At 44.8% G+C, this 16525-nt stretch overlaps 1 protein-coding gene across 6 annotated transcripts in view; it reads left to right on the top strand.

Annotated features, from left to right (window-relative positions):
• The window catches only part of CALN1 (calneuron 1), a 668056-nt gene that overhangs the window by 636613 nt on the left and 14918 nt on the right, over positions 1-16525 (top strand). For all 6 annotated transcript variants that reach the window (XM_054495063.2, XM_054495061.2, XM_054495064.2 and 3 more), the window contains one exon: positions 2126-2282. In XM_054495063.2, the coding sequence (XP_054351038.1) occupies positions 2126-2282 (157 nt within the window). The remainder of the gene's footprint in view (positions 1-2125; positions 2283-16525) is intronic.

Here is a 16525-nt window from a genome sequence, read left to right as displayed (position 1 = left end):
AAATCAACCAGTTCTTTCCTGAGCTCATCTCTTTCTTGTAGTGCTCTGTTGGATGCAACTAATTTCAATTGTGAATCATGGCATTCTGTTTCACAGACTTTTTACCTAAAGCCACAGGACTCGGATTCAATATCTGCCTGTCCTCCAAGGTAACACAAGCAACAATTTTACCAAATGTTTTGCTGTCATTTAACAGGGATCTGTGTCTTTCCAGCCTCCAGTCACGGTTTTCTCATTTTTCACTGCCTGGCTCTGGAACCAGTACATTGTATTTTAGAATTTTGGTTATGGTAGTCTCTTAGTTTTATGTACCAATTTCTCTATTTTTGACATAGACCAAAAATAGTCTAAGTTACGCTGTGGTAGCAAACAAGCCCCAAATCTCAATGGTTCATAACAACACAGGGTATTCCTGACGTGAGCTGTCCATTGTGATTCAGCTGTAGGTGTTCCCCACTTTATCCTCATTCTGAGACCCAGCCCGAAGGAACAGCCTCTATCTGGGGCATGTAATTCTCATAGCAGAGGGAAAGAACAAATGTTAGAACCACACAATGATTCATAAAGCTGTGAATTAGATGTGGTAGATGTGCCTTCCACTCGCATTGGCCAAGAAAGTGACACTACCGGCCAGGCGCAGTGGCTCACGCCTGTAATCCCAGCACTGTGGGAGGCCGAGGCAGGTGGATCACCTGAGGTCAGCAGTTCGAGACCAGCTTGACCAACATGGCAAAACCCCATCTCTACTAAAAATACAAAAATTAGCTGGGCGTGGTGGTGCACGCCTGTAATCCCAGCTACTCAGGAGGCTGAAGAAGGAGAACTGCTTGAACCCGGGAGGTAGAGTTTGCAGTGAGCTGAGATCGCACCACTGCACTCCAGCCTGCGAGATGGGAGCGAGACTCCATCTCGGGAAAAAAAAAAAAAAAAGAAAGTGACACTATCAAACCTAATATAAATGGAGTGGAAAAGTACAATCCTCTCTCGGGAAGGGGCAGGATGTAATCAGGAATTCTGCACCTCTCCTTCAGCAGCTTTTCTTCATGAACATGACTTTGGACTTGTGTTTTTATCTTGTTAGAACAAGATTCATGGCCAGGCACAGTGGCTTACACCTGTAATCCCAGCACTTTCAGGAGGCCAAGGCAGGAGGAGTACTTGAGGCCAGGAGTTTGAGACCAGCCTGGGAAACATAGCAAGACCTTGTCCCTACAAAAAATTATAAATGTTAGACGGGCGCAGTGGCTCATGCCTGTAATCCCAGCTACTTGGGAGGCTGAGGCAGGAGGATGGCTTCAGCCCAGGAGTTCAAGACTGCAGGGAGCTATGATCACACCACTGGACTCCAGCCTGGGTGACAGGGCAAGACCCTGTCTCTAAATTTTTTTTTAAACGATACATAATTAGGCCGGGCGCAGTGGCTCAGGCCTGTAATCCTAGCACTTCGGGAGCCCGAGGCGGGCGGATCACTTGAGGTCAGGAGTTTGAAACCAGCATGGCCAACATGGTGAAACCCCGTCTCTACTAAGAATACAAAAAAATTAGCTGGGCGTGGTGGCAGGCGCCTGTAATTCCAGCTACAACAGATGCTGAGGCAGGAGAATCGCTTGAACCTGGGAGGCGGAGGTTGCATTGAGCCGATATCTCACCGCTGCACTCCAGCCTGGGCGAAAGAGCAAGGTTCCATCTCAAAAAAAAAAAAAAAAAAAAAAAAAAAAAAGATACATACTTAAACCAATATGGGAATTGCCAGAGAGTTGGTAAATTATAAAATTTTTAGAGACATATGCATTATATAAAGGGTTTCACCATTCTAAAGTACACGAGGTACACAGGGTTGACAGCAGATGGCTGGGTGAATAGGAAACCAGACTGGCGGGTGGCATTTTTTTTCCTCCAAGAATCTAAAGTGAAGGGAATATGTTCCACTCTCTATCATCCCAATAAGTCCCTGCAAGTTCACGAGTATACTTGGAGCTGAACAGGATGGAAAACTGTTCACCTGATATCCTGAAACGCTGAGACAAGTTTCTGCAGAGCAGCTGTGGGTCTTGCCTGTCATGGCCCAAGCAGACTTCCCATCTCCGCATGCTTCTGACCATCTCACTACTCTTTATCTCCACAGTTTGACATGCAAAGGATAACTCTGGAAGAGTTGAAGCACATTCTCTATCATGCCTTCCGAGACCACCTAACGATGAAGGACATTGAGAACATCATTATCAATGAGGAAGAGAGCCTGAACGAGACCTCGGGGAACTGCCAAACAGAGTTTGAAGGAGGTAGGTGCCCCTGCTGCCGTCCCCTCCCCAGTCCGGTACAGGCCAATGCACCACACTCTCTATATGAAAAATGTGTTCACACACAGGCTCCTGGGTTGATCTGGCCTTGTACTGAAGCCAAAAATCCAGGACTGAGGTTAAAGATCTTTTTTGCTAAGATGCAGTGGGTTTCATTTTCTCCATCCTTTTCCTCCAAATTCTGCATTTTTTGCAGAATCTCCACTGACCCTGTCCTTTCTCTCAAGGCTCTCTGAGGTCTGCATGTGATTGGATGTGTGGTTTTGTGCTGTTTGCCTTTTCTTGGTTGTGGCTGCATGGGGCGGTGCAAAGAGCCTATTTTGGCTGTCCGGCAAACTTGGGTCGAGTCCGTTTTGTGATCTTGGGCAAAGGATGGACCTTCTCTGTGTTTCCTCATCTATAAACATCAGGATAATTACACCCATTTCACAGAATTCTTAGGAATGGATGACCTCTATGTTCCCAAATGCACTGGCAAAAAAAAAGAAAAAAAAAAGGGACAGAGTCCTCTGATGAACTTAACCAAGTAGTTACAGAAGAAATAAGGTTCTCTGGAGGCCAAAAAAGAGACCCATGAAAGGTTATTTTTTTTTATTCATGAAAGTAAATTTAAAGAAAAAAGAGAACCTACTGAATCTCCTAATCTGTAGAGAATTCCTCAGAAGCCGAAGGTTTTAATCCTTCTTTCCAACTTTGAAAATCAGAGTGGCTTTAATAGCCCTGATGTGTAGAAAAAAATTTTTTAATTACATTAAAACATGGTATAGCAGGCTATCAGCAACTTTTCTGTTCAATGCTGACTTTTTTTTATTATACTTTAAGTTTTAGGGTACATGTGCACAATATGCAGGTTTGTTACATATGTATACATGTGCCATGTTGGTGTGCTGCACCCATTAACTCATCATTTAGCATTAGGTATATCTCCTAATGCTATCCCTCCCCACTTCCCCCACCCCACATCAGACCCCGGTGTGTGATGTTCCCCTTCCCGTGTCCATGTGTTCTCATTGTTCAATTCCCGCCTATGAGTGAGAACATGCAGTGTTTGGTTTTTTTGTCCTTGCAATAGTTTGCTGAGAATGATGGTTTCCAGTTTCATCCATGTCTCTACAAAGGACATGAACTCATCATTTTTTATGGCTGCATAGTATTCCGTGGTATATATGTGCCACATTTTCTTAATCCAGTCTATCGTTGTTGGACATTTGGGTTGGTTCCAAGTCTTTGCTATTGTGAATAGTGCCGCAATAAACATACGTGTGCATGTGTCTTTATAGCAGCGTGACTTATAGTCCTTTGGGTATATACCCAGTAATGGGATGGCTGGGTCAAATGCTATTTCTAGTTCTAGATCCCTGAGGAATCGCCACAGGTTTTTTTTTTTTTTATTCATGAAAGCAAATTTAAAGAAAAAAGAGAGCCTAATCAGTAGAGAATTCCTGAGAAGCTAAAGGATTTAATCCTTCTTTCCAACTTTGGAAATCAGAGTGGCTTTAATAGCCCTGATGTATAGAAAAAAATTTTTTAATTACGTTAAAACATCATATAGCAGGCTATCAGCGACTTTTCTGTTCAATGCTGACATTTCTTAAGGAGGTCAAATTATTTTTCTTTTCTTTTTTTTTTTTTTTTTGAACATTTAAATAAGTCAGTATACATAGTTGGGAAGCTGTCACATAGACACCAGAAGGATATATTTGGTTGCCTGGTCTCGTAGCTGTCTCCCTTAGAGCCAGTGAGTGCTATGGAGGGAGGCTAGTGTGCTTGGAGCTGAGCTGGTCCCAGGCATCAGAACTGTCCACGCAAACCCAGGCTCCCATCAGCCCTGTCTTGGCTGAACTGCTGCATCATGGAGCCAGCATTAAAGGCCACGACAGGAGGAAAAAGGAGATGGCCTATACTCCAAGGTTGCAAACAGTGGGAGAGAGGGAATAGTGGAGACTGTTGCAAAGCAGAGAGTGATGATCTCTTCTGAAGTCACTCAAATTTAAACACTGCAAAACTGCCATGTGCATCAAACAAAACCCAGCTGTGGTCCTGAAGTTGCCTTGGTCTCCTTGCTGTGACAATGGGGTGATAGCATCAATGACTGTATTTGGAGAGGGAGTCACACTGATCTTATAAGAGCAGGATGGGGTGGTCACAGCCAAGGCCATTTCCAGCAGGACATGCGAGGGTGAGGAGGGGTGAAGAGCGAAGGGATTGAGAACTGAAACTTGGGAAAACAGCAGACCTGGCCCTCCCAATCCATCTCGCTCGGGGCTGACAGACGATGTGAGCCCCACACAATAAAAGCATGTGGGGCTCAAGCCCTCTACTGCTAGTGAGCACTCTTGAGATGGGTGGAGAAGGGTATTTTTGGGTATCATCTCATTTTCCACAATAGCCTTTGTTGGTGGATCAGTGTTTTGTTCAGGGAAATGTCATAGATCTCAGTAATTTGGGAAAGGTCAGGCTATACTGGGAAATAATCTAAATTCGAAGTAAGGCCTTTTTATTTCTCAAAAACCTTATACATTAATAAAATAAATGCCTGACAAAGGGGCTATCAAACAGAAGCCTTGCTGGGTTTGCTTCAATGATTTGTCAATAGCTTATTTCTAATTAATGTAGTATGATTAATATATAATGAATGATCATTAATAGCAATTATAATATTTATTAATAACCATAATGCAAGTATTAATGATATTTATTAGTAATTATTAATGCTTATTGTTATAAAATAATTATAATGTTTATTAATAATTATTACCATAATGGTTAATAATTTTAAGTCAGTGCAGTGCCTGGACTAATAATTGTTACATTATTAATTGCCATTAATAACTATTAGCCTAGGCACTGCACTAAGTGGCTTAACATTAACCATTGTGGTAATAATTATTACCATAATATTTAATAAATATCATAATTAATAATTATGGTAATAATTATGGTATTATCTAACCATGGTTAGGTACCTAACCATTACCTAACCAATAACTATAGTAATATTTTTATTTTGTTTTGTTCTGTTTTGTTTGTTTTTGAGACAGAGTCTCACTGTGTCACCCAGGCTGGAGTGCAGTGGCGCAATCTCGGCTCACTGCAACCTCTGCTTCCCGAGTTCAAGCAATCTTCTGCCTCAGCCTCCTGAGTAGCTGGGACTACAGGCGCCCGCCCCCATGCCCGGCTAATTTTCGTATTTTTAGTAGAGACGGGGTTTCACTGTGTTAGCGAGGATGGTCTCAATCTCCTGACCTCATGATCCACCCGCCTCGGCCTCCCAAAAAGCTGGGATTACAGGCGTGAGCCATCACGCTCGGCCTAATTTTTGTATTTTTAGTAGAAATGGGGTTTTACCATGTTAGCCAGGCTGGTCTTGAACTCCTGACCTCAAGTGATTGCCCCTCCTCAGCCTCCCAAAGTGCTGGGATTAGAGGTGTGAGCCTGTTAGTCCAGATACTGCACTAAGTGGTTTAAAATTCATTATCTTATTTCATTTTAAAAAGCTGTTATTTTGTAATTTGCACGTTGCATTCTTGTATGACCTCTGGGACCTTCATTACATAATCCCTTTTGCATATTTTTATCTCAGAGAAACTTTGTAAAAACATTATGTCAGGGTTGTTTGTCCCCCAGACACAAGCTCATTGATTTGTGTTTAGGTTTAAGAATTTTTCAAGTGTAATCAAAGTCATGGGTGAATATATTTAATGCTCACAGGCCTTTCCACATGTAAGAAAGAGCCTCCCTGGTTGCATTTTGGGCAGAGGTGTCTAGGAAAAGAATACTGAGTTTCTGAGTCTACCTGCTCAGCAGCCTAGGACTAGAGGAGTTTGTCTGAGACCCTGTGGCTCACCTTAGACCCTTCGCTTCCATATTGCTCCCATATCCACAAACGGGGACCTGTTGGCATTTTGAAGCTTTCCCTTCTTCTATCAAGACCTGATTGCACAGCTGCATTGCTTCCACCTCCTAAATCTCCCTCTCCTCCTCCCAGCCTTGAACCCTTTGGGGCCTCCCCATCTCTCCCAAACTGTCAGCTCCTCCCTATCCTCTTTTGCCCTTAGCCTAAGCTGCATGCCTTGTCCAGCCACGTCAACCATGCCTTTGCTGATGTCCTGTTACAGGACCACCAGGTTCTTATGCCCACTGTTCAGTAATAGACCAATACACTGAGACAGCAGGGTTTGCAGCAGAGAAACAGTTTAATGACAGTAGGGTAGCTAAGCAAGGAGACAGGAGAAACCCTCAGATCCATTCCCTGAGGAGTGTTGAGCTAGGGTTTTTAAGGGGATTGTGGAGGGCAAGAGACTGAAAAATTGAGGTTGTTGATTTGATGAAACCATCAGGATGCGGAAACTGCATTCTTTGGTAAGTCAGCTCCCTGTGGGGTCCTTCAGACTAGCTGACATCAGTAGTCTCATTGACATGCAGAACCTAAAGAATATCTCAAAGGGAAAACTTAATGTTTTATACTGTTCAAATTGTTATCAATAGGACAATTAAGGGGAACTATAATGGCTCACGCCTGTAATCCCATCCCTTTGGGAGGGCAAGGCAGGTGGATAAACTGAGGTCAGCAGTTCGAGACCAGCCTGACCAATATGATGAAACCCCGTCTCTACTAAAAATACAAAAATTAGTCAGGCGTGGTGGCATGTGCGTGGAATCCCAGCTGCTCGGGAGGCTGAGACAGGAGAATTGCTTGAGCCCAGGAGGTGGAGTTTGCAGTGAGCCAAGATCGCGCCATTGCACTCCAGCCTGGGCAACAAGAGTTAAAACTCCATCTCAAAAAAAAAAAAAAAAAAGGAAGGAGGAACTATAATCGTGTGTGTGTGTGTGTGTGCGCGCGTGCGTGTGCGTGCACGCATGTGCGCGCCTGGCTTTCTTTTTCATTAATTTTAATTTTTAAGTTTTGGGGTACATGTGCAGGACGTAAAGGTTTGTTACATTTAAATGTGTGCCATGGTGGTTTGCAGCACCTATCAACCCATTACCTAGGCATTAAGCCAGCATGCATTAGCTATTTTTCCTGATGCTCTCCTCTCCATCCCCCACCCCCCAACATGTGTTCTCATTGTTCAGCTCCCACTTATGAGTGAGAATATGCAGTGTTTGGTTTTCTGTTCCTGTGTTAGTTTGCTGAGGATGATGGCTTCCAGCTCCATCCATGTCCCTGCAAAGACATAATCTCATTCCTTTTTATGGCTGCATAGTATTCCATTGTGTATAGGTACACATTTTCTTTATCCAGTCTATCAGAAGATGGTGTGGCAATTCCTCAAAGATCTAGGACCAGAAATACCATTTGACCTAGAAATCCCATTACTAGGTATACTCCCAAAGGAATATAAATCATTATATTATAAAGAAGTGTAATCTTATAATAGGGTCTATGTGATTCTGGGGCAATAGGCAGCAGACGCCTATGAGGAAGCAAGTTGGAAAACAAGCTGACCTCACGATCAACACTGAGTGTGTGTCAAATTTGGTTTATTTTTGTTTCTCTCCTGCCCTTCTTCCTTGATTCATTTTCTAAGGTGTATAGAGGCAGAACAGTTCAATGTCAGATCTCTGACTCACTGTCTGCTCCCTCCATCCCAAGTCTTGATCAATCTAGAACCTAACTGTGAAGGGCCAAGGTGGTTTCCTTTATTTCTTCCAAGTGATGAAATTCTTTTCTCATTAAACTGAATCCTCCTCGCAATCCCACATGACCAATGAGAGGGAAAGGAATGGGCTGGGCCTCTTCCTTCAGCCCCAGAGCCCCCACTCAGGTCTTCTCTACTCTTGCTAACCCACCCCTCATCCCTAAGAAGTTCTTTCCTGCTGCTCTCATTAGATCAAACAGGCAATCACACCAGTTAGGAAGGTCTTTGCCATCAGAAGGTGGAAGAGCACATCTGCCTCTTCACCAGAAACTAAGAGATGGGCAAAGAAACAGACATTTTGTGGCAGAGATGGAATTTAAAGAATCTCACATCAGAGGGCTGGAAGCTCAGCAGAGTTGGAGGTGGGACTGAGATCTGGAGCGTGGAAAAGATTTCAAAATGCTACTGTGGGCAGCACAAGGGACAAGGACTCTATTAGAAATTAATGGGAGGACTTGAAAATGCCATCGGCATCCTTTTATTTTTTATTTTACTTATTTTTTTTTTATATGGAGTTTCGCTCTTGTTGCCCAGTGCAATGGCACTGTCTTGGCTCACTGCAACCTCTGCCTCCTGGGTTAAAGCAATTCTCCTGCCTCAGCCTTCTGAGTAGCTGGGATTACAGGCATGTGCCACCACATCCTGCTAATTTTTGTATTTTTATTAGAGACAGGGTTTTGCCGTGTTGTCCAGGCTGGTCTCAAACTCCTGACATCAAGTGATCCTCCCACCCTGGCCTCCCAAAGTGCTGGAAATACAGGCATGAGCCACCGCACCCAGTCAGTTTATTTATTTATTTATTTTAATAAAATAAAGAGAGTCCTGCTCTGTCACCCAGGCTGGAATGCAGTGGCACAACCACAGCTCACTAAAGCCTGGAATTCCCAGGCTCACACAATCCTCCTGCTTCAGCCTCCTGAGTAGCTGGGACTAGAGGCATGTGCCACCATGCCAGGCTAATTTTTTTACTTTTGTAGAAACAGGGTCTTGCTGTGTCACCCAGCCTGTTCTTGAACTCATGGCTTCAAGTGATCCTCACACCTCAGCCTCCCAAAGGACTGAGATTACAGGTGTGAGCCACTGTGGCGGGCCCATGTTATAGCAATGATTCTATTTTTCATTTGTCTGAATTTTGGGTCTGATAATTTTACTAAGAGGTGTTCAGATGGTCTTCATTAAGTGAGCAATATTGACTATTCCTTCTACATGAATGGAAGAATAAAGAATAAAGAAAAAAAATAAGACCCCAAAGATTGTGGCACTTTTGATGGGAAAGGTTTGTTTTTGGTTTGATTTTGTTATCTTTACTTGTTTAATTTTTAGATCAACACAAACAACAGACACACGCGCACGCACACACACACACACACACATACACAAATACACAGCCCCTTCAGTTAGCCAGTCTGCCTTATCCTTGTGGTAGGAGCACCCTGCGGTCATATGAAAGCATCACTCTTTTCATTTTCTCTCAAGGAAGGGACAAGAAGAAATGGGATGAAACTCCAAGCTGGATAGTAGGCAAGCCTGGCTGGGTGCAGTGGTTCCTGCCTGTAATCCCAGCACTTCGGGAGGCCAAGGTGGGAGGATCACCTGAGGTCAGGAGTTTGAGACCAGCCTGGCCAACATGGCAAAACCCTGTCTCTACTAAAAATACAAAAATTAGCTGGGTGTGATGGCGGGAGCCTGTAATCCCAGCTACTCAGGAGGCTGAGGCAGGAGAATCGCTTGAACCCGGGAGGCAGAGGTTGCAGTGAGCCGAGATTGTGCCACTGCACTCCAGCCTGGGCAACAGAGCAAGACTCTGTCAAAAAAAGAAAAAAGAAGGCAAGTCTTCCTGGCTGCTCCAGGAAACCCTGTATCAGGGGCTCACATTGCATATAGAATTCATTTTCCTATAGCACCAAAAGGAATTCCCTACAGAAACCCTTTTGAAGGCAGGGAGGCGGCTAGAAGACCCTAGCTCAGGGGTCTGCAGTTGACCTTTCCTCAATCACACCTGGCTTCCCGATGGAAAATCACTCAAACTGAATCAGGTGCTGACCACATTCCACCCGCAGTGCTGGGTGCTTTGTGCATATGAATTCATTTCACCCCTCTGAATTCAGGAACTCTCTGGCATTACATACTATTAGAACTTTGTATGTCCCCAGTCTCATGAGAATATTTGGTTAAAAGCAGGACTTTCAGGCACTCCCAGTCTCTCAGATATCTCTGAATCCTGTAATTACGATAAAATATGCTTGATATACTTTTTTTTTTTTTTTAAGAAAGGGTCTTGCTCTGTCATCTAGGCTGGAGTGCAGTGGCACGATCTCAGCTCACTGCAACCTCCACCTCCTGGGTTCAAGCAATTCTCCTGCCTCAGCCTCCTGAACAGCTGGAATTATAGGCATGCGCCACCACGCCTGGCTAATTTTTGTATTTTTAATACAGACAAGGTTTTACCATGTTGGCCAGGCTGGTCTTGAACCCCTGACCTCAAGTGATTCCCCATCCTTGGCCTCCCAAAGTGCTGGGATTACAGGCATGAGCCCCCACGTGCCCAGCTTGATACACTTTTGTGTTGTCAGTCTTTGCGTCCTAATTTTTTGGAAAAATTACCATAGCCTGGGAACGTAGCAAGACCTCTTCCTTACAAAAAGAAAAATTTTTAAATTAGCCAGGCATGGTGGTGCATGCCTGTAGTCTCAGCTATTCGGGAGGCTGAGGTGGAGGGATCACTTGAGCCCAGGGGTTCGAGGCTGCGGTGAGCTATGATTGCACCAGTGCACTTCAGCCTGGGCAACAGAGCAAGACGCCAACTCTGAATAAAGAACTTACCAAGCCCATATCCCCATAACAGGTTGGACATTTAAGTATGTGTCTACTGAAAGTACCCATTCACCATTCATGCTGAATAAGGGAGTTTTTAAAGACGTTTTGCCTCAGTTCCACCCATTTTAGGCACCAGACATTCTTGGTTTTAGAGATCATAAGCTTAATGACACTGAGACGAATTTATATCTTATTATTTGGTTCCAGTTGCTGGCATCTATGGAATTCAGTGGTCTTTGTGGTTGAATCATCTGTTTGCCGGTCACCAGATTCTTATTAAGTGCTCCCGTGACACATTATACTATCTATTAAGGTTGATCGTGCTTGCTTCCAGGATGTTTACTGTTTAATCCATATGGATGCAGTCCAGAAGGAAGAGGGTGGAAGGGAACTGTCGCGCATGACTGCCAAGTGCTGGTCATTTATTAGGTTGGTGCACAAGTAATTGTGGTTTTTGCCATTAAAAGGAATGGCAATTTTTTTTTTTTCTTGGACACAGTCTTTCTCTGTCGCCCAGGCTGGAGTGAAGTGATATGATCTCAACTCCCTGCAACCTCCACCTCCTGGGTTCAAGCAATTCTCATGCCTCAGCCTTCTGAGTAGCTGGGATTACAGGCGTGCACCACCAAGCCCAGCTAATTTTTTGTATTTTTAGTAGAGACAGGGTTTCACCATGTTGGCCAGGCTGGTCTCGAACTCCTGACCTCAGGTGACCCACCCACCTCAGCCTCCCAAAGTGCTGGGATTACAGGCGTGAGCCACTGTGCCCAGCAATGGCAAGTGTTTTAACGGCAAAAACCGCAATTACTTTTGCACCAACCTAATATGAACACATTGCATTGACCCCTCTGCATGGCCCTGAGAGACAAGTTCTGTTACCATTTTTGTGTAGATGAGGAAACTGAGGCTCCACAAAGTGAAGTCATTTTTCCCAAATCAAGTAGTGGCTAGGAATTTTAACCTGCAACCTGGGCAACATGGCAAAACCCTGTCTCGATAGATAGATAGATAAATAGATAGATAGATAGATAGACAGACAGACAGACAGACAGACAGACAGACAGACAGACAGACAGACAGATAGATAGATAGATAGATAGATAGATAGATAGATAGATACACACATACATACATACATACATACATACATACATACATAACCAGGCATGGTGGCAGGCACCTGTAGTCCCAGCTGCTCAGGAGGCTGAGGTGGGAGGATCACTTGAGCCTGGGAGGTTGAGGCTGCAGTAAGCCACAATCATGCCACTTCACTCCAGCCTGGGTGACAGAGCGAAACCCTGTCTCAACATTTTTATAAAAAGAATTTTAACTGGATAAAGAAAATGTACATATACAACATGGAATACTATGCAGCCATAAAAAGGAATGAGATCATGTCTTTTGCAGGGGCATGGATGAAGCTGGAAGCCATCATCCTCAGCAAACTAACACAGGAACAGGAAACCAAACACCACATGTTCTCACTCATAAGTGGGAGGTGAACAATGAGAACACATGGACACAGGGAGGGGAACAACACACACTGGGGCCTGTCAGGGGGCAATGGGAGGGAGAGCGTCAGGATAAATAGCTAATGCATGCGGGGCTGAATACCTACCTAATGGGTTGATAGGTGCAGCAAACCACCATGGCACACGTTTACTTATGTAACAAACCTGCACATTCTGCACATGTATCATGCAACTTAAAATAAAATAATTTTTTTTTAATTGCTGAGTCAAAACAAAAGAAAATAATTTTAACCTGGGTCTACCTGTCAATGCCCGGCCCTGGCCTCTTCATTGGTCACCCTGGGTCATTTACCTGGGCTTAGGCATTTCAAAGTCTTCATATGAAACGGTGCTTCATCACCCGTGCTCATTTTCCATTTCATCGCGACGAAAGCATATTATATTTGGAAGTTGAGTAGAAGCGCAGCAAGATCTGTGTGTGCGCCCTCTTAAGACACATCCCCCAAGTGTTGTCCCTAAATGGAATACCAGCTGTCAGATTTTTCTAGACATTCTGACAACCGGCACGGGAGAGGCAAGTAAAGTGAAATCACCAACTGGGGAATAAATAGTTTCTGTGAAAGACAAGACAGAGCTGCTCTGAATCACTCAGCGCTTCCATATGATGGACAAAAGAAACAAGTGCCGAGGATGGTGACACAGGCCAGGCAGCCCCAGGAAGCCCCCTGGGGAAAAGGTGTGGATTCTGTGCCAACTAGCTGTGTGACCCTGGGAATGTTGGTTAACCTCTCTGAGCCTTATTTTCCTCATCCATCCCATGAAAAGGCTGGATGATGATGGTCATATTTAAATACAGACACTTCTGGGCTCAGTGGAAGGTCAGAAGGAATTTTGCAGCCAAATCTAAGGTTCCCAGCTCAGTCCTCCCCGCTGAAGTCACAGCATTCCTGTCGGGTCATCAGGTTCACACCTGGATGGCGAGACCTGCCCCATCACCTGGCCATGCACGATGGTTCTCTCATGCCCATCTAAATGAAAAGGGCACACTATGTCATCAACACCATCTGTTCGCAGTTCTCCTGTGCTGTGACTTTCCTGAAATAAAACCTTTCTCCTTGGGTAGACATAGGAGATTAAGGAGCTGAGGTCAGTAGCCAGTGGTGAGACAGAGGACAGTTTTCAAAGAGATTTGGGACTTCAGACAAAAAGGAATTTTTCTTCTGTTTGGGGACCCTTCACAGCAAACCTGTAGGAAGCAATGAGATTCTGAAACAGAAAACAGAGACCCAGCTGGGCGTAGCGGCTCATGCCTGTAGTCCCAGCACTTCGAGAGGTTGAGGCCGGTGGATCACTTGAGGTCAGGAGTTCGAGACCAGCCTGACGAACATGGTGAAACCCCGTCTCTACTAAAAATACAAAAAAAAAATTAGCTGGATGTGGTGGCAGGCACCTGTAATTGCAGCTACTCGGGAGGCTGAGGCAGGAGAATTGCTTGAACCCAGGAGGTGGAGGTTGTGGTGAGCTAAGATCGCACCATTGCACTCCAGCCTGGGCAACAGAGTGAGACTCTGTCTCAAAAACTAAATAAATAAATAAAAATAAAAGAGAGAGAGACCCAGAGAGCTGTTTTGTATAAATACACTAAAACAGAGCTGGTTAAGAGCTCCAGCTCTGCACCCAGGACGAGCCTGGCTTAAAATCCTTCCCCAGCATGCGCTCACTTGAGTGAGGCACTTGGGTAAATATTGAGAGCCTCATTTTCTCCACCTGTGAAAGGGGAATCATGATACAGCCTTCCTCATACAGTTGTTATGAGGATTAAACAACGTCATCCATGACAATATTCAGTATAAAACTCAACATATTAGTAAGCACTGGAAGTGAATGAATGAAAGGCAAGGCTAACCAGTCCCTAGCCCCAGATATCTTCTTCTAGTTATTCTTTTTACCTGGAGACATTGCTGAGTATGTGCTGCTGCTGGAGCTCTACGTCTTCATGGGGCAGGAACCAAATGCAGGGGGTGGGAGCCTTGCTGTTGACGCATCCATTCCCGGAGTCGAATCACTACCCACATTGGGGGTATCAAGGATATTCATCAAGACTCTCAGCTGGGTGTGGTGGCTCATGCCTGTAATCCTAACACTTTGGGAGGCCAAGGCAGGTGGATCACGAGGTCAGGAGTTCCAGACCAGCCTGGCCAACATGGTGAAACCCTGTCTCTACTAAAAATACAAAAAAAAAAGCTAGTCGGTCATGGTGGTGCATGCCTGTAATCCCAGCTACCTGGGGGGCTGAGGCAGGAGAATTGCTTGAACCCCAGAGGCAGAGGTTGCAGTGAGCCGAGATCACACCACTGCACTCAAGCCTGGGTGACAGAGCAAAACGCCATCTGAGAAAAAAAAAAAAAAAAAAAAAAAGACTCTTACCAGCCAGGCGTGGTGGCTCACACCTGTAATCCAAACACTTTGGGAGGCAAAGGTGGGAGGATCAATTGAGCCCAGGAGTTCGAGACCAGCCTGGGCAGCATAGTGAGACCCATGTTTACAAAAAGTTTTTTAAAAAATTAGCCAAGCATGGTGCAGTCCCAGCTATTCAGGAGACAGACAGGAGGATTGCTTGAGCCCAAGAGATCGAGGCTGCAGTGAGCTATGATCATGCCACTGCTCTCCCTCCGGGAGACAGAGTGAAACCCAGTTTCTAAAAATAAATAAATAAATAAATAAAATATAGTTTGGGTTGCAAATAAAAGAAAGCCAACCAAGATTCTTTTAAACTTAAAAGCACTGGCTCAAATAATGGGGGAAGTCAAGTGCATGAACTTTGGGTGGCCTGGACTCAAAGAGCTCAAGCAACATCTCTCTCTCTGTGTCTTTCTCTCTCTCTCTCTCTCTCTCTCTCTCTCTCTGTGTGTCTTTCTCTCTCTCTCTCTCTCTGTGTCTTTCTCTCTCTCTCTCTCTGTCTCTCTCTCTCTCTCTTGCCTGGTCTATGCCTCTCCCTCTCTCTGTCCTTTTTAACTCCCTGTTAGCTCCATTCCTGGGCGGACTCTCTCTTCACAAGGTCTCAAGATTTTCTTGCTCAGTATCTGTCTTCATCCGAAAAGGAGCTCCAATCAAACCTGTTTAACTCAGGTGCCTACTGCAGAACAATCTTTGGGTATGACACCTGGCCAACCTGGTTTGTGATGGTGGAAAAGGTGAAGTCAGGGACTAAGTTCCACTAGATGGAGTGGTGCAGGTCCCAAGCACAAAAGATGAATTTTGTTATTAGAACAAGGGGTAGGGCTTCCAGAGAGACAAAAACAATGCCTGGCTACTGCACCAGAGTCCATTGTAGGGCCCTCAAAGCAAAACACAGCTGTCTGGGGTCTAGGAAACCTGAGATGCGGGGCATGAGATTTTGTAGAGGAGAAGGGACCAGCTCCCAGCCCCACAAGTCAGCATGACTTATCTTCCTCTTAACAAAAGCATCATGAAACATACCAGCCTCACTCTTATTCCACAGAAGCCACATCCTCCAGCTCTTCCTTTGAGTTTTGGGTACCTGGGCATTTCTGATATATTGGTATACAAAATTCTCTTTGAAAAGCTCTTAATTAGTTCCATTTTAGGGCGCATAAATAGCCAATTTCATAGAATCATAAAATATCAGAACTGGAAGGATCACAGAGCAAAATAGCTCCCAGACCTGGTGGCTCTGGTTATCCTAAGAATCACCTGAGTTGAGATTGCTACGGTTTTGTTTTTTAACATCCCTGCACCCCTAGCTCCCTGCCAGAAATAATACGACTTCTTTTGGTCTGTCGCGGAGCAAGGAATCAGAATTTTCGCGGCTCTGATTTGCCTCATATGGAAGCCGGTGTCTCTGAAAACGTGCAGCCCAGCTCCCAAATGTGGAGATTGAAGGCAGAGGGATTATGAACCTGTTGTCTCCAGGGCCATGGGCTGATGAGTGGCAGAATCTCTGCAGATGCCCGTCTCCAGGAGAGAAGCCAAGAACCACTGCCTGTCATTTGCCGAGTGGAGCAGTGTGAATGGCTGTTAAAATAAGAGAGGGAAAGAAACAGTCAAACAGTCTGTCGCTAGAGCTTGCACACCCAGGTCTCACTGAGGCAGCCACCAGTCTGTCGTGCCTGGAGCCTGTGAACAAGCTTGCAGGAAAACAGGAAACTCTGCCTCTGTGTCCTCCCGCGGCAGCCTCCTCAACTCACGTTTCATTCCCAAATACTTTCTGAGCTTCCACTGTGCCCAGGACTGTGCTGAAAAAGAGCCCAAGGTTTAGTGGGAAGATAGAAAA

Source organism: Pongo pygmaeus, chromosome 6, assembly GCF_028885625.2.
Source record: "Pongo pygmaeus isolate AG05252 chromosome 6, NHGRI_mPonPyg2-v2.0_pri, whole genome shotgun sequence".
Taxonomy (NCBI): Eukaryota; Metazoa; Chordata; class Mammalia; order Primates; family Hominidae; genus Pongo; species Pongo pygmaeus.
The sequence above is the reverse complement of the archived record's forward strand: the minus strand, read 5'-3'. Positions and strand labels throughout refer to the sequence as shown.